Raw genomic sequence first — 26,969 nt, forward strand, 5'->3', positions numbered from 1 at the left:
GGATTAGCAGATGCAAACTATTACATATAGGATGGATAAACAGTGAGGTCCTACTGTATAGCACAGGGAACTATGTTCAATACCCTGTGATAAACCATAATGGAAAAGAATATGAAAAAGAATATATATGTATAACTGAGTCACTTTGCTATACAGCAGAAATTAACACAACATTGTAAATCAACTATACTTTGATAAAATTTTTAAAGAATTATTACTTCTTATTATTAATGCATATGATTTAAACCAGGCAGTGGCAAACTATGGCCATTGGCCGCATCTGGCCCACCACCTGTCTTTGTAAATAAAGTTTTATTAGAGCACAGACATGCTCATTCATTTACATGTTGTCTGTGGCCCCTTTTGTGCTCCAGTGGCAGAGTTGAGTAGTTGCAACATAAACCATATGGCCTACAAAACCTAATATATTTACTCTCTAGCCATTTACAGAAGAAAAATTACCAACCCTAGGTTTAAACCACAGGAATAAGTAAAACTATGCTTGATAATTCTGCACAGTAGATGCACACTTTATTGGGGGTCATGAGCGCTCTTGACAGGCACTAATCCTAAAGCACTCTGTTCACTTTGATTGTGAACATCACCCATAAGAAGATAAATTCTTCGGGGGCAGGTATCTTATTTTTGGGTGTATCTTTCATACCAGAAGAGTTCCTAGATCTAAAACACTGAATGTGCTCACTAGGTAGCTCTTGAATGAGTGGATACTTTATTTTTTTTAACAATGTTAAGATCTTATGTCAGAGTATAAAATAATTGACATTTATGAAGCATTTCTTACACATTCAAGGAACTATAAGTAAACACTTATAGTACCTTATTTAACCCTCTCACACTTTGAGGTAGCTATTATTTTTGCTGTTTTGCAGATGAGGAAACTAAGTCCCCAAATGATGGAATTTCGAAGTTCGCACAACTAGAAATTAAAAGAACGAGGAGCCCAAGTGTCTCTGAACGTCAGTCATTATGCTAGAGATACTGCTCCCTGCAGCATAAAATAGCTGAGCAATGTTCTCTGCTTTTAAAAGATATGAAATTCAAGCATAACTTTGGATAATGATAATATAGTTTTGTTTATTTTAGAGATCTAATGACTTTAATTGAGAAAGATACCTTAGAGAATTAATAGTAGTAATAGAAATGTAGGAGTATCCCAGGTTTTACATTTTCCAGTAACTTGTATTCATCATTAGAGACATGTTTGGTATTGTTTGACATGGGGAGCTCTTCTTAAATTTTCTTTCCCTTTCTGCTTCAGTTGTTTTGCCTACCTTAAAAGAATCCTATTTATATGAGCACTCAAGTCTGAGGTCACTTTCTCAGACTTTATTTCTAAGACTAGGTTGCTTTCTCACTAAAATAAATAGGTGAAAATTGGTGGGAAAATGGTAAAAAGCCAAGCCCATTGGGATTTCATGTTACTTTGGCAATAAAATATGTGAGAACTCTAGACATAATGTGAGTATAAATAATTTTAATATATGTCCTTATGGTTTTCTCATTCAAATATGAGTAAAATTCTACCAATTTAATATTTTAAATAAATTCTTAGCTTACACAGTCTGTATGAGTTTACCAGTGATCCTCTTTAGTATGCCTGAGGTCATGAATCACGCCTCAGATTTGTGGGTTTTTTTAACTATTTTATCTTGATTTTGTTTCGTTTTCTTTATTTTCCCCCTCCCCTCCCTCTCACTCCCTCCCCCATGCCTCTCTCTTAGCATGAAGCACATTGAGTGCCCATGATTAGAGCATGGTCTTGTCTTCTCATTATAAAATTAGAAATTGGAACAGTGGTATTGAGATGATTTAGAAAAATCTGTAAGTGATAAATAATTTGTTGGTTTTAATAGAATGTTGGCAAAAACAGATATTTTAAGATCTGTTATCTTTATTTACAAGGTACAGACTGGGTTTCTTTTAGTTGTAACTCTGACCAAATGGAAGTTTTCTATGTAAGGTTAGTTAGTAGGGTGATAAAGGCAAGTCTTCGTATCCCGAATTTTAATGATGTGTGAAGCAAAAAATTGAAAAAGAAGGGAAAACCTAATCCAAGTCCCCACACTCACTTTAATTAAGACACCCGAGATCCAGTTTAATCTGCGTTCTTAAGAGTTGAAAGGCTGGTTGCTAATGGAAGAAACAAACCTCCTGAAGTTGCGGAAATATTCGATACTTTGAGGCTTGGGCGCACCTGTTCCAATTCTTTATGGTGTACATACCAGCATTCTCCACTGCTTAGGGAAATGATAATAGTTTAATCTGTCCAATTTTGCTTTTAATCATTGAATTAAAAAATTTTTTGATTCCACTTAACAGAAGTTGTACAAACCTCTCTAGAATGTATTTTCCTCTGATCCTAGATCTTGGCTCAACATTAAACCTTTTCTATTTCTACTGGATATGATTTCCTGCCTGGATTATGACGAGTAGACTGTTGTTTATGCTTTCAACATAAGGGGCTTGACAGACAAAACGCACAGATTCTGCGCTTCTCATGGCCACCATCTGTTTGAGGCGGTTGGGGACAGGACAGAGAGGAACACGCTTGCTGCCCGTGATAATATGCAAGTGTGTTGCCAACACTGCTACCCAATTTAGTGTGTGTAAAATTTCTACCATAGCTTCGTGAACATCTTCTCTGAGATGTTGAATTATAATACTGTATCTCCCCAAGAGTGCCAGAGTGTCACTTTGATGTAGCCCAGTTATTTATATGAGGACACCGTCAGCCTCAGTGTTTATAACAGGAATATCCCTTGTGGTAGAGCCGGTTGTTTTTCACACCATAAAACCTCACATATGACTCCTCCGTCTTGTCCAGGCTGTAAACATCTGTCCTTTTTCTTTTGAGGGAGAATGTTAAGATTCTTAATTTCAGCCTTATTTCTGACTTAATGAGAATGAAATATTACAGGATTCTTAAAACATATTTCATGGTTATCCATAGATTTACTGCTGTAACTTCTCTGTTGCTTTCTCTTAATTCAAATATAGTAGTTGAAATATTTACATCCATATAGTTTGTACAACAAAAATGTATTCAACATTTAATGCTTCAGGCCTCTTTGTCTTTAGCAAAAGCGTTAGATCTATAATTATATTTCCCTTTCTGAAGCAGTTTATGTAAATTCTCTGAAATGTTTCTCAAAACATAAAGAATCAGCTTTATAGCCAAATGTTATATTTTAAGAACTTTGAAGCCATTAAATATAATGGCTGAAAAGGATGGGCAGCCAGGTCTAGGAAAAGAAAGTTAGATCTCTGTAATAAGCTTATCTTTTACAGGTACATGAAGGACTTAAAAGTGATGATCTAAGATGTTAGGCATACCAGGGCAAACAAAAAAATAATGCTTTCATACATTATTCCTAAGTTTACCGTAGCAGCCTTATTAAGAAAATTAAAATAGCAGAAGATAATCATCATTATCATTATCATTATCCCGTCCTTCTAAACGGGTCTAGAAGTTAGTACTTCCACGTTTAGATCACAGTCGAGAAGATCTGCCTTCGTATTTTCCTGGGTCAAGGTAGTGCCTGGCAAAGAGCTTGGCACACAGTAAGCACATAATAAATATTTGGTGAACGAATGCTTAGGGACATAGGCTTTGGAGTCAGATAGAATTGGTTTTGGATCCCATGTTCTCTACTCTGCTTCTTTGGCTTCCATGATGCACTCTCCTGGTTTTTCTCCTACCTCTCTCTCTGTTCCCAAAGTATTTCTGTCATTTGTCTTGTACCGTAGGAGCTTTTCTATTTCATGCTACTCTTTCCCTGAACAATTTCATTTATTCCCACAGCCTCAGTTGTCATCAGTATGCTGATAACTCTTGAATCATTCTTCTAGCTCAGATCTTTTTCCTGAGTTCATATATTTAGTAGACTGTCTATACTTAGATGAACCACGAGCACCTCCAACTCAAAAAAAAAAAAAGGCTTGAGCTCTATGAGGGAAAGGGCAAAACATGTACACCTACTCTACTGGGTACCTGCGTGTAACATAGTACCTGCCACGCCGTAGGCTGCAGGTATACACTTGACTGAATGAACATCTGTAATTAAACTGATTATCTTTCCATCATTCTAGCACTAACCCCACTATAACATAATTGACTAATTACTGGTCTGTAACCTTCTTTAAACTCCATGAGGACAGAAATCCTATCTGTCTTGTTTGCAGCAGTAAAGCCTAGCGCATTATTTGGTACATAGTAGTTATTCAAAAAATATTTGCTTCATTTTATTGCTGTACATGTCTTTGGGCAAATCACTTATCCTTTCTGAGCTTTGTATTCCTGACCCATCAAATAGTAATAATATTACCTTATATTGTTGTAAGATGAAACAATTCAGTTTAATATGTATAAAATTTTTCTTTAACTTTTTACTATAAAAAAAGTTCAAATACACACATAAACATGTAACTAGAGACTTAAGTTTCTTCTACATGTATATTGCAAGGAGTGGGGAGATGGAAAGGATTACAGACTAAAAGATTTAGGAGACATAAACCAAATGTAGTATATGGACCTTCCTTATTTGGATCCTGATTAACATTGTGTTGGGGTATGTGTGGTAAGCCGAATAATGCCCCCCCAAAGATGTCCATGTCCTAATATCCAGAACCTGTGAATATGTTATCTTGCATGTCAAAGGGGAATTAGGGATGCAGATGGAATTACGATTGTTTATCACCTGACCTTAAAATAGGGATATTATCCTGGTGGGCCCAATGTAATCACGAGGGCCTTTAAAAGTGGAAGAGGGAAGCAAAGAGAGGGTCAGAGTGCTGTAGCGTGAGAAGGACTCAACCTGCTGGCTTTGAGATGGTGGAGGAACCATGGAATTTGGGCAGCTCTAGAAGCTGGAAAAAAGCAAGGAAATGGATTTTCCCTAGAGCTTTCAGGAAGAAACACAGCCCTGCCAACACCTTGACTTTGGCCCGGTAATATCAGTGTAGGAGAACAGTAAAATAATACACTTGTGCTGTTTTTAAGTCAATAGGTTTTTAGTAATTTGTTACAGCAGCGAGAGAAAACTAATACAGAGGTTAATCAGAAGTAAATTGGAAAATTGGTTGTTTGATGATGATAAGGAGATTTTTGTTTTATTTTAGGTGTGATAATGGTATTATGGGTAGATTTTTAAAAAGAGTACTCTTAGAAATGATGTTGAAATATTATGGATTAAATGATAAATCTTGAATTTGCCTCAGGATGGTTCAGAGACGGCAGGGAAGTAAGCGAATATAGTTGAAACATGATTGGTTATCAGGTGATAAATTGTAAAGCTTGATTTTTTTCCTCTTTATTAAATTTTATGGGTTTTTAAAGTAATGAATTGTTTCCTTAGCATCCTCTGAAGATGATCAGTGTGGTTTTTTTTTTTAATTCCAGGATCATTGTGAGTTCATGTTAACTTATTTGAAGTATTTCAATCCTTTGTAGTTATTATTATTATTAATGCTCAGGCTGTCTCATCTGCTTCTTTAAGTCCATTTGATACAACTCTAGTTCTTTGATAGCGTTCTTGCTTTCTAATTTGACAAGATATTCTGGACTTTCCATGTTGATTGTTTGTCCCAATCCTAGAATCAGCAGTTTCTCTAAGGAGTCTGGTTCCTTTCAGTGGGAAGACAATAATTTTGGTGCTGGAGTCATTCATTCTCTAAACAAAGATTTGTTAAGCAATATGGCAGGGACGGTTCTAGGTGCTAGAGATACAGCAATGAACAAAATAGACAGTGTCCCTGGCCTCAAGGTGCGGAGAGAGCGATAAAAAGCAATAAGAAGAATATAAAATATGTTAGATGGGCATGATAAACCAGTTGAGGAGTCTAGAGAATGCTGGTTTGGAGGGAGAGGGCTGCGGTTTTTGTAGGGTGGTGAGAGAAAGCCACATTGGTAAAGTGGCCTCTGAGCAGAGAACGGGAAGGAAACGAGGGAGCAAGCCATGCAAACAGCGGGGAAAAGATTTCCAGCCAGAGGGACTAGAAACTACAAAGGCCCTGAATTCGAAGCATACCAGCCATTTAGAGAAATAGTAAGGAAGACAGTGTGCCCTGTAGCTCGTGAGCAAAGGAAAAGCGGCAGATCAGGCCAGAGAGGTCGCAGGAGTCAGATTCTATAGGACCTCAGGTTTTAGTTCTGAGTTAGAAGGGAGTTGTTGGAGGGTTTTTAGCAGAGGAGCAGCATGATCTGATTTAGTTTTTCCTGGCCTCTATGTCGTTGGAAGGGTAGAGCAAGACCTTTAGGAGTCACTGCAATAAGCCTAGCAAGAGGTAATGATGGCTTGAACTGGGACGTACTCTGGACGTTGTAAGAAGTCATCAGGTTATATATTTCTCATATTGTCGTGGGCAGTTCATCTTTCAACACCAACTTGCTCTCCTACTGAATGATATGTTCAGCAATTCAAAAGCACTACATCTAGTAAGAGTAACCTACCTTGGAAGACGCTAGCGACATCTGTTTGTTTAGGGGGATATCATCCCCTAGCCCCATTTGACTTATGTTAAGTTTCCAAGTAAGGTTTGATGTAACGTAGTGTTTTTTCACCTAATATATGCCAGTAATAAGAATATTTTACTGGTAGTTGAATAATTTGACTTGAACCAGAGAGTTAACTGATGAATTTCATGCCTGTTCAGGTACAGCCTGGCCAGGTATTTAACATATACATTATAATCTTCGCTACTCTTTTTTTTTTTTCTTTTTTTTTTTACCAATATTGGTTTAGAGTTAACAGCTGTTTTTGAAAAAATATCATATAACCCACCTTATTCTTAACATCTATTTATTCATTTATTTATTTATTTATTTTGCAGCATACGGGGATCTTAATTCCCTGACCGGGGATTGAACCCATGCTCCCTGCAGTGGAAGCACGGAGTCTTAACCACTGGACCCGCCAGGGCAGTCCCTAACCCACCTTATTCTTAATATAGTTGGAAAACACCTGTTTTCAGAGAATTCACACATTGTACTACCTGGAATTCTAATGGTCTTAATCTTTGTTTTCTCTCTGGAAACTTTGTGTATATAAAACAAGAGCCTTTTAGTGAGCTCAGCTATATTTGAAGCACATAGTAAATAATTAGATAATTTCTAATTCCTTGTATGTTACATAGTCTTTTATAACATAATACTCTACAAATCCACAGTAATATATTTATGTGGCCCATTACTGAGAAGTTACTTGGATCAACTTGAAAATCACATAGTTAGGGCCTTAAAATTGTTAGAAAAGAAAATTAAACCTCAGGATAAGATTGCTTAAAACTTGTGTTAACTAATTTGCTAAATGATGCAAACTTGAATCATCGGCTTGGGGAAAAATGCAATTAAGGTCTTTCTAGAGTAAAGAGTTTTCACTTTATCTTTCCAAGTGATAAACCACAAAGATTTCCGCAATAACAGGAGGTACGTGTTCTACTAAATTAATGAATATTACGTGGTTCAATATTTTAAAATTCTGTATCACCAATTTATAGTCTATAGTCCAAAAGAGATGACCTTATTTCTTTGTAGTAAATTAAATTTCATGGTTAGTAAGTCAGTGGTCTGTTTGCTTTTTTAAAAAGTATTGCCCCTTAGAATTCTCAGATATATCACTGTGACAAATATTTTAAAAACTAGCAACTCAACATATTGTGCGTTGGTTAAATTTTACTTGATTAATTTGACAACTTTATATATTATATACTGAGAAAGTATTCTAGTGTGCTGCTAGGTTTCCCACTAATTTATATTAACTTATTTAATGATAATCTTTGTAATCTTAGGTTTGACTATCATAGTGCTAAAAACAAAAGCTTAGAATAAGTATGAATGTATGTCATTCCAAACCTTTAAGACTCATAAATAATCATTCTAAAGTTAATAAAAAATATCTCACTAACACTGTTCGTTTGGAGAGTAGCTACTGGCTTTAAATTTCTCGATGAGTTTTATGCTGCTGAAATATATTTAATACAAAAGAAAAAAATTTAACTTTTAAACGTGGCCCCATTGGGATAGAGATCAGCCACGAAAGAAGCCTAATTTAATGGAAGATGTTCAAGATTAAGGTTACAAAGGAAAACTTGAGTCAAGAACTAACCTCCCCTTCATGTTCTCATTGTGACACTTTACTGACTTACTCATTATTCAGTTTGAATAAGTCACTTAAATTTTTGTGACTTAGGTTCCTAGATTATGAAATAGGGCTAATTCAATGCTCCCATTTAATACCTCTATTAGAACTTAAAAGAAAAATCTGGTTTTATTACAGATAAGTAGATTGAGGTCTTTAAACTGCTGTCTCTAAAGAGATTTATATTTTTTTCTACATAAAATTTAGTTTTATGGCAGGTTCAATAAATTTGAAATATTTTGGTCTCTGTACTCCCCGTGGAAGACTGTTTTTGTCTGTGTGGTAGTGCAGTCTTATACAGAATTATGAAGGAAGCTGGGCTCATCTTGTGGTGCTTCCCCTTTTCCAAAACTTCACCTTCTTACACCTCCCTCTCCCCAGTAAGCCAAGGGAGCAGAGGCCAGCGAGTTGGCACTTGACAGCTTAAAAGTTGCCCACTCCTGTGCTGGAGTAGTGAGAAATTCAATCAGAAGAAATGAAACAGCACTTTATTCGGAAGGGAAATAACTGTTCCTTGGAAATGTTGGGGGCTTGGTAACTAACAAGACTTATGTAGCTTTGTGTGAGGGCCAATGTACCAGCAACACAGCAACAAAACGGAGGTGTGAGAATTTCTATCTTATCCAAAGTGGTTAAAATGGGGCAGTAACAAAAGGCAAGGCTTTTCTTCCCAAGGAAGGAACAGCAGTGAGCTCAGAGCCTCTTTATATGTGTTTAAGACACAGTCCCATGTTTCATGTTTAAGAATGGCTTCTCGTGTTAAATAAGTTAGTTCCCATGTACCCTCTCCTTGAGGCATGGGCCAGATGGATTCTGTCCCATTTTACAGTGACTGATGGAGAATTACTACACTCTTTTATTGCTAAAAATGTCTCAGTGACTCAGTACTTTAGGGCTTATGCATAGATGTGATGAAATAAAGGCATATGGTAGATGAAAGGGTTTGACTCTCTTTGAGGTCTGATTTTCAGATTTTTCAATTGGTAACTTTCCCACTGTTTGAAATCCTGAACCTAATCCATATTTTAAAAATAGCTATCTCAATTGTGTTCTTTAAAAAGGCAAAATGAAAGTGATTCGGAACCTTTCCTTTTTCATTTACTTGATTAAATATTAATTTTTTGCCTTCTATTTTTAAGGCAGTTTTCTGGTAATGGGTAGAAAGAAGTTAATAGAAAGAAGTTGTCATTTTACAGAGTTTATCATTGACTTAGGAAGGAAAAATATTACAGGATATTGATAAATAGCAAATATATTACATAGGTGGAGGTGTTAAAGATGTTAAGAGGGACAAGAGAACACTTCTGACTGGGATAATCAGGGAATACTGGGGAAGAAGATGGAATTTCCATGAGCCTTACAGAATGGGAAATCCATGGAGAAAGGGACATTTCATCGACTGTGCATCCTAGAAGCAGGGCCTGTCACGGCAGGTCCAGGGGACAGTGAGGAGACGATAGCATGGTGTTGAAGAGCACAGACTCTGGAGCCGGCCTGCCTGGCTTTAGGGGTGCCCTTAATTTGCTGTGTGACCGTGGGCCGCTTTCTTAACCTCTCTTTGCCTCAGCTAGAGTAAAACTGTGGTCCTAATCGTGCCTAAATCGTAAGGCTGTAGTAAGGATTTGAGAACAGTGCCTTCAAACAGGGATGGTACAAGTTAAAGGGTAAACAAAGATCCCCGAGTTAGATGATAATGGCGGGGATGTGGGTGAGCATAAAAAACAAGGTTGTAAGGAAGATTGGAGTGAGCTGTCAGGGATGCATACAGTTTGCAGGGAAGAGTTATGGAAGCTTTATAAGCAAGAAAATGTGATCAGAGTAGTGTATTTGGAAAAATAATCCAGCAGAATAGGCTGAAAAAGAGGCTGACGACAGAGAGACTGGTTAGGAGACTTGTAATTGCCCAGACTTGAGGGATTCAAGATCAGGACTCGAACGCTAGAGCATGGGTTTGGATTAAGGGACAGACCTTGGAAACATTTCCAAGGGAACAGTTCTTAGGGTCCGGGGGCTGTCAGGGACAGAGGAGCCGGAGGGCCATGCCTGAGTGAGTGGGAGAATGCAGACATACAGGAATAGTGAGGACGAGCTGGTAATGTGTGCAAGCAGGTGAAATCCTTGCTGCCTGTCTTGAATTTAAAGATAAGAACAAGATTTGCGGCAGTGAAAATGCATTATCTGCATTTCTCCAAGAGCAGTCAGGCCTGGATCTAGAAACTGAAGGAGCGTTGTGCTGTGCAAGCCAGTGAGGGAATTAGGAAGAGAGTGGACACAGCAAACATGACAGTAACTTTCTTTTGCATTTCTGTAAGAGAAAGTGCGAGTCTAAGAGAGTGAACGCGTGTTCCTAATCCAGTTGGCTCACTTGAAACGTGGGCACTAGTCGAGCTCCCTGGCCTGTAAAATGCCGTTTCACAGCTCAAGTGGCAAGCAGAGCGCTGGAGGAGGTGTGCGAGGTGTTTATAAATGCAGGGTGTCTGGGTCTGCAATTGCACATCGTTGCAAACAGGCTCCATTCTCACGAGGGAGAAACAGCCTTTCAAGTGTGCTGATTAACCTCATCCAGTTCTAACCACGCCTGTCATATGAATCCTGTCAGCACACACGCACACATACACAACCACACACACAATTTATATTTATATGCTTTTCTTAAAATTTCAACCATTAGAATATATGCCTTTTCTCTTCCACTACATTTTAATTACCTGTGGGTAAGGAGCAGACCTGTTGGTTTTAATCCTTCACAGTTTTTGCTGTTGTTCATTTATGTATTGATTCCACTTTACTCATTCATTCATTCATTTATTCATTCCAGACACTGTATTAGTTGCTATGGTGAAGAATAAGACATAGTTCCTGCCCTCAGGGAGCTTACTCTCTAGTTGGGGAAGAAAAGACACAAATATATGTAGTAGAGGCAATAATCTAGTCATTCGGAAAATTACGGGAACATGGGGAAAAGACTTTAATCTGGATTATGTGGACGGGGAAGCGGGGAGAGGTAGTTCAGGGAGGAGTTGTGGAGCAGTTGACTCCTGGGCTGCATCTTGTTTTTTTTCAACATCTTTATTGGAGTATAATTGCTTTACAATGGTGTGTTAGTTTCTGCTTTATAACAAAGTGAATCAGCTACACATATACATATATCCCAATATCTCCTCCCTCTTGTGTCTCCCTCCCACCCTCCCTATCCCACCCCTCTAGGTGGTCACAGAGCACCAAGCTGATCTCCCTGTGCTGTTCAGCTGCTTCCCACTAGCTATCTGTTTTACATTTGGTAGTGTATATAAGTCCATGCCACTCTCTCACTTCATCCCAGCTTACCCTTCCCCCTCCCCGTGTCCTCAAGTCCATTCTCTACGTCTGAGTCTTTATTCCTGTCCTGCCCCTAGGTTCTTCAGAACAATTTTTGTTTTTTAGATTCCATATATATGTGTTAGTATATGGTATTTGTTTTTCGCTTTCTGACTTACTTGACTCTGTATGACAGTCTCTAGGTCCATCCACCATACTACAAATAACTCAATTTCGTTTCTTTTTATGGCTGAGTAATATTCCATTGTATATATGTGCCACATCTTCTTTATCCATTCATCTGTCGATGGACACTTAGGTTGCTTCCACGTCCTGGCTATTGTAAACAGAGCTGCAATGAACATTGTGGTACATGACTCTTTTTGAATTATGGTTTTCTCAGGGTATATGCCCAGTAGTGGGATTGCTGGGTCGTATGGTAGTTCTATTTTTAGTTTTTTAAGGAACCTCCATACTGTTCTCCATAGTGGCTGTATCAAATTACATTCCCACCAACAGTGCAAGAGGGTTCCCTTTTCTCCACACCCTCTCCAGCATTTATTGTAGAGAGATGCAAATCAAAACTACAATGAGGTGTCACCTCACACCAGCCGGACAGGGCTGCATCCTAATGAGTGGTGGCTACTAGGTGAATAGGAAGAATGGTGGAGAAGTGAGGGGAGGACAGGCTGTGAAGAGATAGACCCATTCACAGGGGAAATGAGGCAGTGATAGACCCATTCACAGGGGAAATGAGGCAGTGATAGACCCATTCACAGGGGAAATGAGGCAGTGATAGACCCATTCACAGGGGAAATGAGGCAGTGATAGACCCATTCACAGGGGAAATGAGGCAGTGATAGACCCATTCACAGGGGAAATGAGGCAGTGATAGACCCATTCACAGGGGAAATGAGGCAGTGATAGACCCATTCACAGGGGAAATGAGGCAGTGATAGACCCATTCACAGGGGAAATGAGGCAGTGATAGACCCATTCACAGGGGAAATGAGGCAGTGATAGACCCATTCACAGGGGAAATGAGGCAGTGATAGACCCATTCACAGGGGAAATGAGGCAGTGATAGACCCATTCACAGGGGAAATGAGGCAGTGATAGACCCATTCACAGGGGAAATGAGGCAGTGATAGACCCATTCACAGGGGAAATGAGGCAGTGATAGACCCATTCACAGGGGAAATGAGGCAGTGATAGACCCATTCACAGGGGAAATGAGGCAGTGATAGACCCATTCACAGGGGAAATGAGGCAGTGATAGACCCATTCACAGGGGAAATGAGGCAGTGATAGACCCATTCACAGGGGAAATGAGGCAGTGATAGACCCATTCACAGGGGAAATGAGGCAGTGATAGACCCATTCACAGGGGAAATGAGGCAGCTTTGTATTCACTGTAGCATAAAGAGAAAGGCAGAGGGTGGTGACAGATGAGGCCGTGCGGCAGGCAGAGACCACTGGAGAGACCTGCATGTGGTGCTTAGAAGATTGCACTACACTCAGTGGTCAAAGAAGAATGAGATTCTTGAAATGGTTTATGCAGAGCTGTGATCAGATAAGATTTCAGTCCTCGGTGGCAGTGGGAGTATGAATTTAAGGAGGATAAGACATTGGTGGTTAGTCCAGGTGGGAGACTTTGAGGACATAAACCAGGACAGTATTGTAGGAATGGAGACGAGGGGGCAAAATCAGGAACCATTTGTGATGTAAAGTCAGCAGGACCCATTATAACCATAGAGGAGGGAGAGGAAGGCCCTAGGATGATTCTTATGTATCTGCCTTATGTGACCGGGTGACCGATTTCACAGTCTACTTAGGCAGTACAGGAAGAGACAGAATATAGGGAGTTCATTTTTGCTTTTATCTTCAACACATTGAAATCTTTAATGTGCTATGACATATTTTGAGTTAAATCTACTGAACGGTTAGCACAGATGTCTGGATGACTAGAAATATTTCAACATCAGTATTCAACATTAACCATATCTCCTCTTGGAAGCAGAGGTGACTCTGCTTTTCCTACAAAACCCTCTGCATTCATCTGTCATAACTCTTTCACTGGGTTGTAATCCTTGAATTTTTCTTTTTTAACTCTGTAGTCTCAGACCAGTGTTTGGTCCGTAACCTCTCCATAAGTGTGAGTGAATGAGTGAAGAAGTGAGTGGATAGATTATTTTTTAAAGTAATGTTAGTTACTATTTGATTATCAGGAAAAGTTTCTGTTTGGCTTGTTGTCATTCTGATTCTTCTGTTTTAACTCCCAGCACCTTCTGCCGGAAGAGTCGCAAGCAGCGGCACGTACACAGGAGCGGTGGCATCAGCCGACTCGGCCGAAAGGCAGCCCCAGCCCGGGGAGGAGGACACCTTGGTGCAAAGGGCCGAGCACATTCCCGCAGGGAAGCGAACGCCGATGTGTGCCCACTGCAACCGGGTCATCAGGTTGGTTATTTGATTTTAAATTTTTCTTGAAAGGACGTAATACCAGTATGGATTTTTTTTTTAATATTCTAAAAGATCAGAAATTTTATTAGTGAAAATATTCTTGCTGTATTTCTATACAATAGTATTGAAGTAGACACATATGTATATACACACTTTTGTTAGAATCTATTTTAATAAAAAGTAATTCTGGGCTCTGTGAAAATAAAACTAGAGATACCAATTCAGTCAGTTATTAATTCCTATCAGAACTAAGGGAAAATAATGATTAATGTGGCTTTTCAGAGACTAATACAATATTAAGACTCAAAGGGACCCCGAAGAACTTCATTATTTCACAAATTATAAAAGTGAGGACTTTCATTTAGATGAAAAATAACTAACGATGTAAAATAAAGAACTTTGAGTCCTTGAGAAAAGAAGATTGGATTTTTCAAATACCTAAGCTCTAAAAGATATAATTACCTTCGGATCTATTCATAAATGCTTTACATTTTAGATTAGGTCATAATCTGCTTCTTTAAAATATTTTTTATCCCAGTGTATTTTATTGTTTCTTTAATTCTGATAAGCAGAAAAGGCTAAAAGTAAGCTCTTAAGTGAGTGTATTACACTGGCACTTATAGACCTCAGCGTTTCTGAACAAGTGGCTTTTAAAATGTTATGAGGTTTAGGTGTGAATGTTAACGCAGGGATCCCACCACAGGACCCTGTTGCCTCTGTGAGTTGTCTTGTTGGCAGTAACAGATGATTACTTGAAATGACGGCTCAAGCTCTCTCCTCGTTTTTAATTTACCCCGTTTTGTAATAGTTGAAACAACAGCGCCTCTAAAGCTGGAAAAGGTTAAGACTTACTTGCATTTTCCCCCCCTGTCTTACGTAATTATTGCTTCGGATAATGTTTCTAGTCACTACTTAAAATTGAGCCCAGGGAGTCTCAATATCTTATTTAAGAACCAAATATAAATATTCTTCTCCTTAGTTCACTATTAAATAATAAATGTGTCAAGAACACAGCACAGAGTACATGATTTTTTAAAAAACAGCTTTTGCCTTTTAAAGGTAGCCTGTGTTCATTGTGACATTTCCAAAATATAGCAAAACAGAAAGCAAAAATAAAAGTTCATACATAATTCCACATCCCAAGGTAACCACTACTAGTATTTTAGTTCACACGTTTAAAACACACACACATAAGGACAGATGTTGTTTTACAGAAATGGAATCATGATATTTTGTAAGCTGTTATTTTTCCCTGAGTTTGTGTTTTCCTCAGCGAGCACCTGCTGTATAAGAACTAGCCAGCAGCCGTGGCAGGAGTAATAATGGTTATGGGGAGAAGGGGAAAATCAGTAGAGGCTTCCTAAGTCTAGCACAGCATCCGACACACAAAAGGCATTCGGTGAATGTTTGACCTGCACAGATCACACATGACTCTAGACCCACTCATCCTTCAGGTCATAGTATCAATTTGGTTAGAGACATTCTTTAAAAAGTACTACTCTAGGGTCTTAACAGAAATATTTAAACTGTTATAGAATCTAGCGTGGGACTGCTTTGTCTCAATAAATAAAGCAATGTTTTTAATTACTCGCTCTATATAGGGTTATGTTTTTAAGGTTAATGTTAATAAAAATAAGTTTTGACTTGTAACATTGTTTCTGTAAGTTACGGTACTTTGGTTACGGAGACTGGTATGCGGGGATACTATAGTCTGGAGAAAAACACCCTTTGTGGAGACAGCAGTCACTGCTGTTTGTGTCCTGTTGTAATAAGCAAGGGATTACTGGATGGATTAACAAAATGTCAAACCGTATCCGTTTCTGACTCTTGTTGTCTGATTACAAAATTCTGTGGTATCCTACTATCACCACTGCCAGCACATCTGAAAAACTTAGTATGGAGAATATATGAAGATCAAAATAGAAATTACATTCCCCACCCCTAACTGCCATGGTTTCAGTTTTTAATGCTAGCCTAGGATATAATTTTAATGCACAGTCTTCTGCCAAATAAAATAAATATTATGTTAAAAACATGAATGGCCACCACTTATTGCCCCCTCATCTGTTAAATTTTATACTACTCTGGATTATCTCAGCACTTGTTATCAGTTAAGCATTAGAGCTTCATTTACTGGGGAAGTTAACAGGAACAGGTATTAGCTCGTGTCAAGATCCTATAACAGTAATTAACATAGCACATTTGCTTGGTGCTCAAATGCTAAAGCAGCTTGAATAGATTGTGGTCAGTTCAGAGAGCTAGTCAAAGCATAATTCTAGTTCTTGGCCTCCGTGTCAGTATCACTTACCAAAGCAAGGAGGCATTAGGTCAAGTGACATTCTCTTGGACACCTGTTTTAAAAACAAGCTGCAGTTGTAGGCTTGATACTTTCAATATAGAATATTGTAACCTGGCAGAGCCTGAGAAGTTTAAGATTATTTTATAATTTATATTATTGTTTTGTTTTCCACAGTGTAGTTTACATTATTTGTTTATAATTTATATTGTTTTATATTTATTTTCTAAATGTTTCAAATTTTCAAAAATATTTTTAAGTAAAGGCAAACTAAGGCAAATTTTATGTTTTATTTTATTTTATTTTTTAGAAAAGTTCATTGTTTTTGGAAAATCTCAGAAACCTGGATCACTGAATGTTAGTACTGAACTGATTCTCTCTTACTGAACATATTTTTAGCTTAAAATTCCATAGATCATTTTATTTTCATCTAATGTTTATAATTCTTTGGTTTATTTGAATCTTGAAAAGATTATGGATGTTTTGCCTAAATTGTATTATTTAGGCAATACTTTGATTAGTTAATTGCCGTTTACAGATGGATAGAATGTTACATTTTAGGAAATTCTACTAAAGCTCTGATTAAATTGTTCTAGAACATTTCCAATCCGTTTATGATAGAAGTACCATTTCTTCGACTCATACTCATGAACAGACTGACTGTTTGGCTGATATAATAGGGAAACAGAAGATCAGGCTACTAATATAGCCAAAGCCATATTTAGTTTCTCTGGTAGAATGGGCTTATGAAAACACTAGCTTATTTCTGAACTGTTACATCTAGTGGCATTAAAATCCACTTGTATTACATGAAGTTAAATGGACCATTCACATTTAGCTTCTTAGCATTTTGGTGAAAGAAGTAAGGGATTCATGGTGCTTGATTTCTTCTTTGATATGAAATGCTTTAAAAAAAAAAAAATAGCCACAATTGTATTATCCTGCCTTTGCCTACAGTCCAGCACCGGAACAATCACATTCAGACAACTCATTGTTTATTCCAGTGACAGAGAAAATTTTAACATTATTGATTTATTTCCTGCTCACTTATTTTCAAACTTTTCTCATAAGGAGGGCCATCTCAGTTACCCCAGGAAGAAGCCAGCAGAGTTTTTTGCCTGTCTCACCATCCAGTTCTATCTCTGAGCACTCCATTATTAATAGGTTGTATTTATTTTCCCTTCTGGTTAAGATTTTACTTGAAAATAAAAGGCTTCTTGGCTTAATGTGTTAGTCCTTCCATTTAAAGAAACAACCAGAGACATAGACCAAGATTTATGAGCAAGGCATAGACCAAGATTTCAGATCTACTGTAGTGAAAAATTGGAAAGAACAAAATGTTCAGCATCTATGTGATGTGATGTAATATTATGGTACCATTAAGATGCTGTTTTGGGATAATAATTGTTTAATGTATTCTTAGCATAGGCCAAATACTGTGTTAAGAATTTTAACTGAATTCTCATTAAGTTCTTATAACCTTGTAAGACAGTTATTATAATTGCCTGATTTCACAGATGAGACAACGGAGGCACAGAAAAGTTACATATTTGCTGAAGTTACCTAGATAGTAAATGGGAAAACCTGCATTTGAGCTCAGATCTTACTGTAAATTATATTCATGCTTTTAACTTCCACTACTTAGGAAAAAGTTATAGTATTAAGATAAAAAAAGAACTCTAGAACTCTAAATAAAATATGATTCTAACCTTGTGTAAAGAAAATACATACCAAGATATATAAATATATCTATATTATATAGATAATATATATAAATATATATATATAAATATATATATATAAATATATATATATATATATATTATATATATATATAAATATTGTGACTATATATACATGTAATCATATATACTACTATATTAAATCAGGAAAAAAAAACAGCTTAAGCAGACCTGTCATAACTTGAGTGTGGCAAGGTACTCTTCTTCATAATGTTAGAGTGGGAAAGTGAGAAAGGAGAAAGTAATAGATAGGCTGAACAGTTACAGGTTCTTTCCTCCCCACCAAATGACTTTGTACCCCATACATGCATTCCTAGACTCATAGAGATGACCGAGGGGATGAGAGGTTTACTTTTCCAGTTTCTCGTCTAACTGTAGACGAGAGTATAGGATGACTGTATTTCTGTTTCTCGTAGAAATATAGCCATCCTATAAGCAGTGCTCTTTGAGTATTTTATGTGCCACCTCCTTTAAATACCAGTGATACAGAAATCAAAGACATACTTACTCCCTTCCCTTAAGGAAGTTACTGTTATAGACTGAATTGTGTCCCCCCAAAATTCATATGTTGAAATCCTAACCCCCAATATCTCACTCTGACTTTATCTGGAGATAGGGTCCTTAAGAGGTAAAATGAGGTCATTAGGGTGGGCTCTAATCCAGTATGACTGGTGTCCTTTTTTTTTTTTTTTAATTTATTTATTTATTTATGGCTGTGTTGGGTCTTCGTTTCTGTGCGAGGGCTTTCTCCAGTTGCGGCAAGCGGGGGCCACTCTTCATCGCGGTGCGCGGGCCTCTCACTATTGCGGCCTCTCTTGTTGCGGAGCACAGGCTCCAGACGCGCAGGCTCAGCAATTGTGGCTCACGGGCCCAGCCGCTCCATGGCATGTGGGATCTTCCCAGACCAGGGCTCGAACCCGTGTCCCCTGCATTAGCAGGCAGACTCTCAACCACTGCGCCACCAGGGAAGCCCGACTGGTGTCCTTTTAAGAAGAGATTAGGACACACACACATACAGAGGGAAGACCAGGTGAAGGTGACCATCTACAAGCCAAAGAGAGAGGCCTTAGAAGAGTTTAACCCTGGCAACATCTTGGTCTTAGACTTCTAACCTCCAAAACTGTGAAAAAGTTAATTCCTGTTGTTGAAGCCATCCCATCTGTGGCACTTTGTTAAGGCAGTTCTAGCAAATTAATACTGTTACACTCTGGTAAAAAATACAGACAAGCAAATCAACAGCCATATCAATGTGGTAAGTCTAATAAAGATACCTCCAGAATCCTGTTGGTGCAAAGAGGAGATATGGGGATTATCTAGCTTCAACAACCAATTACTTTTATTTGAAAGAAATTGCAAGCAATAAAGTTCAATAGTCTACTCATAAAATGATACTTTTATACAACAAATATCCATCGAAAACTATAAAGTATTAGCTAATGCTAAGGTGGGTAATCATATTGCAATACATAAATGTATCAAACCAACCCATGGTGCACCTTACATTTACACAGTGTTATATGTCAATTACATCTCAATTTTTTTTTAATATATTAAAAAAAGAAAACTTAAGTGCAAGTTGCCCTACTAGCACCATAGTATATAAATGTTAAGAGGCAGTCCCTGATCTCATGTATTTTATCATCCGATAAGGAAGCCAGAGTCCTGACATAGATAACCATAATGCAGTAATATAAGTGTCATGAGCAGTACGTAGTACCCTTACGGTAATATAAGTAATATATATGTACTGCCCTTATAGCCATAGTAAGGAGTCCTGAATCGTGGTACTGAGCAAAAGTCATGCGCTATCTATAGGGCTCTAAATTGTCATAGTTGTGAAGTTCAAAGATTAATCTCGCCTCGGGAAAGTCTTTAATAATGGGAATTCATTCTGGTGATTTCAGTGCTTAAATACATGTGGGCCTGGGATAATATGTCACATCTTCTGCTTGAGTGATCCCTGTAGCCAGCTATCAGATTCCATATTTATTTTTGCGCATCTGAGTTACTTTTTATGTGGCTTTGTTTTTAACTTTTGTTAATTAACTTATTTTGATTGTTTTTAGCTTTCCTTTTTTTGTTTCTAACTTCTTTTGATGCACTTCACTTTTGGTTAAACAAAACATTTTAATCTGTAGTGGCTGGGCCCTGGAGGATTCCAGCTGTCCAGTTCATGATCCACGTCACCTCAGAGAAGTTGGCAAACTCCTCTGATGTTTTCTCCATCTATTTATAGAGTTAAGTGCTATCAGTGAGGGTTACTGTTAAGAATTAAGTAACAAAGGGAAGCAAGAAGTAAGCCTTTGGATCAACAGTGCTGTATGTTACCTTTGAAAGTTAAGAGAGTAAATCCTAAGAGTTCTCATCAACCAGGAAAATTTTTTTTCTATTTCGTTAGTTTTGTATCTGTATGAGAATGGTGGATGTTCAATAAACCTATTGTGATAGTCAAAAAAAAAAAAAAGAAGAAGAAGTAAGCGTTTGATTTTCAACCTAAATCCCTATTAGCTGTGCCCGTTGAAATTTGCACTTCTTTTCACCTTTCTAACTAAGCTGTTCTTTTTCTCTGAATTATTCCCTTAGCATCCTTCCCTACCTTTCCTTCCATTATTAATAATTTTTTGGGGGGCATCAATCTCACAGAAGATGAACAGGGTGAAAACTTCCACGCCATAGCTCTTCTCTCTCAGCCAATCCGTGCTTCAGCTCTCTCCCCTTCCTTCACTTGTCAGCCAGCAGGGATTTAGGGAGGTTCACGGGTGCAGAGGACTTGGAGAGGGAGCTGAGTACTTCATTCCACTGTGCAGTTATTCAAGCCTGCCGTTCCAGTTCCCAGACAGAAACCCGATCCTACCTGGGACAAGAAGAACGTATCCTGTTAATCCTGTGTTAATGAATTTGTTAGATTAGTCTCTGCTGACACGGACAAGACAGGACTCTGTTCTATGTGAGATTTTATTGTTTATCCAGAACTTCCGTGGCATTGATGGGGAAGGTGCTCTCTCAGCTCAGCCGAGGGGTGTCTGCACAGAGCCTGTTTATGTAAGAAAGGACGTCTGGCAGGAGCACAGGTCACTGTCGGCTCACTGTTTAAAGGTGCAGAGGGAGTTTCTTTACTGTCGTTAAGATTGTTCACTATTCAAATTTGATAAAGAAACTTAAGTAAATACCTTAAAATACCCTTTCAGTGGGTTATTTATTTATTTATTTATAGTGGACTCTATCCCAGAAAGCTTTCAAAAAGACTTTTTAAGAATATATGAAATATAAGAAAACCTTCTAAATTACAAAAGGGAGCAAAAGAAGAATGAAAATCATGGATGGGACTATTAAAAATGAAGACTGGAGAAAAATTTGTCATTGTGTCTGGACAGTAGTGACATTATATACTTACCTATGGTTAGACTGAATTTGGCTGTAAGCCTTCTAGCAGCTGACAAAAAAAAAAATTAATTTTGCAAATTACTGTTCAGTGAGATTTAAAAAAAAAAATCTCTTGCTCAGAAAAAGCAAAACCGTTCTTGTTACAAAAACCTAAAAGGAACTTCTCGCAGGAATCCGTGTAAAAATGGCCATGTGTGATCTCACAAACAGCACTCTCGACAGCAGCTTCCAGGAAGAGCAGGGGTGGATTTCGTGGAGCTGTTGCCTTTCAGAAGTGTCAGCGCAGACTGACGGTGTCGCACTTGGCACCCATCATTAAAGGAGTTCTCCTGTGGGACGGGCCAGGCCCCGTCTGCTCCGATTCACGGAACAGGGCTCTCCGAGGTGATCTCAACACATATTTTAGAAAGTCTAGAAAATGCAGTCAGCTGTTCTTAAAAGTCTTTTTTTTTTTTTCCTCAGATGAAGTTTGTTAAATATTTGGTAGCACTGATGGCATGTTTCAAGAGGAAAACTCCTTCTTCCAAGTGCATACTAACACGCTTTAACAGAAAGTGGAAATGGGGATTGAATTGACTTCTTCTGCAAACTGAAGAGTCAGTAAGGATACTGGCCGCAGGGGCTCTCCACCCTTCTGGATGAGCTGAAGATGTGCCCTGATAGATCACCCTAGTAAATAGTTTAGCATCTGCTTTAATGTCCAGGCAGATCATAGCATGAAACCCTAAAGTTCTATCATACTCTGTGTATGGTCACAGTAAATTTAGCCCGGCAGATTTTTCAGGCATACATAATGGGATACCTACCTGGTGGAAAAGCTAAGTGCACTCCTAAAACTTTGTCTGGCTTTGAGCATTGTGACTCTGGCTTATCTTTGAAGGTAAAACTACTTGCCCGGTATATACTGAGAAAAGGAAATGAAGTCTTGAGTAGAACTTTTGTTTATAAACCAGTTACAAGTTGAGGGACAGCCTACCAAAAGCAACATATTTGGTTACAGAATAAGTGATCTGTAGCCCTTTTTTTTTTCCTGGCAGGAATTAGTTAACAAAGGCATTCCTTGTTAGTGGTAACAAAAATGGTACCCTAAAGTTTAAAAATAATAATAATAATAAACTACTTTTCTCAAATGTTAAGAGAGTTGCATGCACTAGCTTATACAAAATGGCATCATATTAGTAATAAGAAACAAGTTAACAAAAAGTAGGTAAAAAATACCCTCTTATCCCCACAGAACACATTTTAATCATTCATCAAGGACCTTTCTACTTACCTGACTCTTGCAGAATTAGGTGCTGGTTCTGAGAAAACAACAGTGTGTTTGCAAAGAATTTCCCAACGGAAGATATTTACTGAATACCAAGGTTTCTGTTATTGTCAAAGGCTAAAAAATGTTTCGACTTTGTGATGCTTGTTACTGTGACCTTTCCCACTAGTCAGATATCCTACGCTTCCTAAGAATTAGTTACCCTGTGGTTACTCAGTGATGATAATTGATGGTAGTGTGATCAGAGACAGAATATCATTTGACTAGAGCAGTGTAATAGAAATCAGGAAATTCAGCTTCTGGCTTTCATTCAATCCGCGATTTTACGATATGTGTCATACCTTGTGAACATTCTGTATCTCAGCTTCTCCATCTGTTAAACTGAGTTCATAATAACTGCCCTGGTCTGTCTCACAGGAATGTTGCATGGACAAATTAGATAAGTGTAAAAGTGCCTTGGAGGTAAAGCCACTCTGTGAATAAAAATTAGTGTGATGTAGCTACTGAAAAGTATGTCGCAGAGGCTAGAAAGGTTAATCTCCGCAGGCTTCATGACTAGATAAAGCTTCATAATGGATTCCTGTCAATCAAACCAAACCCATCTTATCAGTTCATGGCTGTATAGTATTTAATGGAAAAAAATCACTTTACAAACATTTCGTACCTTGATACAAATGTGCATTAAAAATCAGTCATGCTTGAATTAAATAAAACCTTTCTAAGTAGCTTCAAACCATCTCTAATACCCAGTTGATAATTTCTGTAGTCATTTTGGAGGGGGAGGATTTGGTGTGTTTCACAAAGTGGAGAAATAAGTATAAGAAACAATGTATGGGGAAGAGAAATTGACTAGAATGTTTTTTCCGGTAATAGTTGTTACTGTTTTTAAGACGCTGACATTACCAAATTGAGCTTTTTTTCCCTTTTGTTTATTTTATGGAAATTTCAAACTCTCATTTCTGCCTAGCCCATATATTTTTTTCCTGGTTACTTCATTTTCTGTCACAGTTAATATTCTCAGTCGTAATCATGAGTCACTCACTCATTGCAGCTCAGAAAACCTAACTACCAAATCCCTTGAATACAGAAAACCAGGGGGCAGAGATGGCCTTTCTTGAAGGAATCCCTTCAGGGCTTATTCCTCTCTCCTGTTCTTCTCACTTCAATGCGCAGAGTTCCTAGGTAAATTTCCAGCACCCTTGAGAAGGAGAATTGAGCAAGTATTTAATTGTTTGGACACTGCGAACAAGAGGTCCTCTTCAGGCTAACTAGACACCTTTGTTCCTAAGCCAACTTGATCTCTTTTCTTTTGGCAGGGGGCCATTCCTAGTGGCACTGGGGAAATCTTGGCACCCAGAAGAATTTAACTGTGCTCACTGCAAAAACACGATGGCCTACATTGGATTTGTAGAGGAACGGGGAGCCCTGTATTGTGAGCTCTGCTATGAGAAATTCTTTGCTCCTGAATGTGGCCGATGCCAGAGGAAGATCCTCGGAGTAAGTATTGGAAACCTTTTCGCTCTGAGTGAGTTTTAAAGCAGAACCGTTTTTTGGTATGAAACCCTTCTGTCTTTTTTACTTTCTATTTTCCTCTTGCTTGATCCCCTCTCTGCTTTCATCACTATTTATTTTTATAAAACAAAACTAAATAGACCTCTGTAGAAGTGTATCAGACTCATGGGGTTAAGTTGTCTTTGGTTTTGTCTTACTGAGTGCTGGCTTGTCTGGTGAAAGTCTAGCCACTGTGGGGAAAAAATAATTTACTGTGGGTGTGCTACCTCAACAGGACCCTGTTTGCTCAGGAATGAAGAGGTCGCACAGGACCACACACATCTGAGTTCTCAGAATTGACACCTTCACTGTTTTAAATTAAATTCCATCGCTTTTATAAGAGCGGCACTTCCCCATTTGTCAGGGTTCAAGCTCAGGGCACAGATCTCATGAAATATATAAAACACGAGGCTTATAAATGATATATTTTTCTTGAACGCATATAATGTTTAAAAATATAACCTCAGTTTTATGAGAGTATACATGTGATAGAAAAATAAGCAAGCCACACCTTTTTTTTTTTTAACAAAAAGGGAGTAATTTAGGATTCAGATACATAATAAATAATGATGAATTAATGAATTTCCTGCTCTGGAATACCCAATTTGCAGTTGTGAAGTAAGGGTAAGGCATTTCCTATGGGTGACCAGGAGTTGAAATTTTACTTTAGAAGCAGCCAAGGTGCCTGGACTCATACGAAACTCATACAACTCATGCAAAATTTGGAAATTACATTGCTGAGTTCTAATATGCTCAATATGAAAATACAATAATGAAACTGTAATTCATACCAATTGAGAGAAAAGCTAGTATGAATTATTGAGTAACCTTAATTTTAGAATACATCTTTAAATGGGTCTAAAACTTTGAAGACACTTTAAAATTATAAATATACTCCTGGAATATTTCTATATTATTAATTTGTACAATATGTGAAGAGGAAAAGAGGAGAGTGATTCAGGCTGTACCTTTACAAATGACAAATAGTTAATGAGTAGGATACATTAATACTGTTTTAGTATATAAATGTATTCCATGAGTTCTAGAATGATTAATAAAGTCAAGTAAGAGTCTTAGCACCAAATAAGGTTCTAGGAAATGGAAATTTTAAACTCATTGCTTCAGACATGGGCCAGAACTTCACTAAAGGGACAGATTTTCTGGATTGTGTTTTAGTTTGATAACCTATTAAAGAAGGGATAGTAATCTGTCTCAAGGATAGAAAGTTGAATAGATACTAGAAGCCTTGGGAAATGATTTGGTTGAATGTCTACTTGTACATGTTCATGGTGATCTCTTTGGATATAAATAACTGCCGTTTCTTCCCATAGCCCTGTTCAGTAGTGAAATATGGCATTTTCTATGGCCAATAACTTATCTATATCATTTTCTTTTTATTTTGTCTTTTATTATGACAATACTTTTTATTAGAAAAGAAAATATTTCACTCTACAACAATTAGAAAATACAAAACACGTAAAGAATAAAAGTAAAATGGTCTGTATATTTACCAGTCCCAGATAACCTTAGGATGTGTTTTCTTCCAGTTTGCTCCTTATGAGTAATTCATTTACAAAATTGTAACCATACTTTATGTATAGCCTCCTCCTTTTTGTGATAAATGTGGAAAGAGTAAATTCCTGTATTGTTAACTATTCTTCAAAAATGATTTTTAATGACTCCATCTCGTTCTGTCAGTTCAAAGAAACAATTCCTTGCAAAACCAACTCCCCAGAACTTCTTTTACTAATTAAAATCTGGCCCAAGGCTTTGATACTTGGTATATGTAACCATAGGACTATTGCTGACTAGAATCCATGCTTTATGGTTCAAATTTTAGACACTCATGAATGTGTGCTTAGTACAGTCATAGCTGATTTCCAAGATCCTAAACATGTGTTAAACATGATTGGGTTACACTGATTAAGTTGTTGCTTCCATTGTGTGATACAGTGTAGGCTTGTTTTAGTTTTTAAGTGTTTTGCCATTCCTCCATGACATTTTCAAGATAATACTGTGAAATCTTTACAAGTTAATGTTTCCTGACACCCTTTCAGGGAAAGCAGAATGTAGTGTAGCAAACACTTAAGAAATGCTTGCTTGGATTCACCACATTTATAATGTTTAAATAACACTAATCATTCTTTAAGTAAGTTTATTGATGTGTATTTGTGAAAATGCATATTTTATATGATGCATCAGTTTAGATGATTTGTGAGTCTGTCCTTCAATATCTCTAGTTCATTAGATGAGAAGCTTAGGCAAAGACAAAGCATGTGTGTCTACTTTGGGTCAGTTTAAAAGGACTGTGTTGGTACAGCTAGTAGAATAATCATCATCTTTCTTTACATCCATTTCCTTTCTATAACAGGAAGTCATCAATGCTTTGAAACAAACTTGGCATGTTTCCTGTTTCGTGTGTGTGGCCTGTGGAAAACCTATTCGTAATAATGTTTTTCACTTGGAGGACGGTGAGCCCTACTGTGAGACTGGTAAGATCCTAAAGCCAGGAGTTTCTTAAGTTTTGAATGAAGACAAAGCATTATCCCTTATAGTGCTATAAAGCTGAAAGGAAATATTGGGCAAAATAGTTTTGCTGGATGTTCTAGGAGCGCTTGATGTTACTTTAAATAGATAGCAAAAAAACTATGCAAGATTTTTATGTGACTTGGTCAAAACATATTCCCAGCTTCATTAAGAGAAATGACCATGTAAGCAATTTAGAAAACTATTATTCTTGAATCCCGAATAACTTCTGGATATAAATCCTACCAAATCGTGTAGCTTAAAGCCACCTCTTACACTCCACTAGTGAA

At 37.6% G+C, this 26,969-nt stretch overlaps 1 protein-coding gene across 11 annotated transcripts in view; it reads left to right on the plus strand.

Annotated features, from left to right (window-relative positions):
- PDLIM5 (PDZ and LIM domain 5) overlaps window positions 1-26,969 on the plus strand; it is a 213,219-nt gene that overhangs the window by 178,039 nt on the left and 8,211 nt on the right. For all 11 annotated transcript variants that reach the window (XM_057547526.1, XM_057547527.1, XM_057547537.1 and 8 more), the window contains 3 exons: window positions 13,736-13,910; window positions 23,919-24,099; window positions 26,525-26,645. In XM_057547526.1, coding sequence (XP_057403509.1) covers window positions 13,736-13,910; window positions 23,919-24,099; window positions 26,525-26,645 — 477 coding nt within the window. The remainder of the gene's footprint in view (window positions 1-13,735; window positions 13,911-23,918; window positions 24,100-26,524; window positions 26,646-26,969) is intronic.

The sequence above is a fragment of the Balaenoptera acutorostrata genome, chromosome 5 (assembly GCF_949987535.1).
Source record: "Balaenoptera acutorostrata chromosome 5, mBalAcu1.1, whole genome shotgun sequence".
NCBI classification, from domain to species: domain Eukaryota; kingdom Metazoa; phylum Chordata; class Mammalia; order Artiodactyla; family Balaenopteridae; genus Balaenoptera; species Balaenoptera acutorostrata.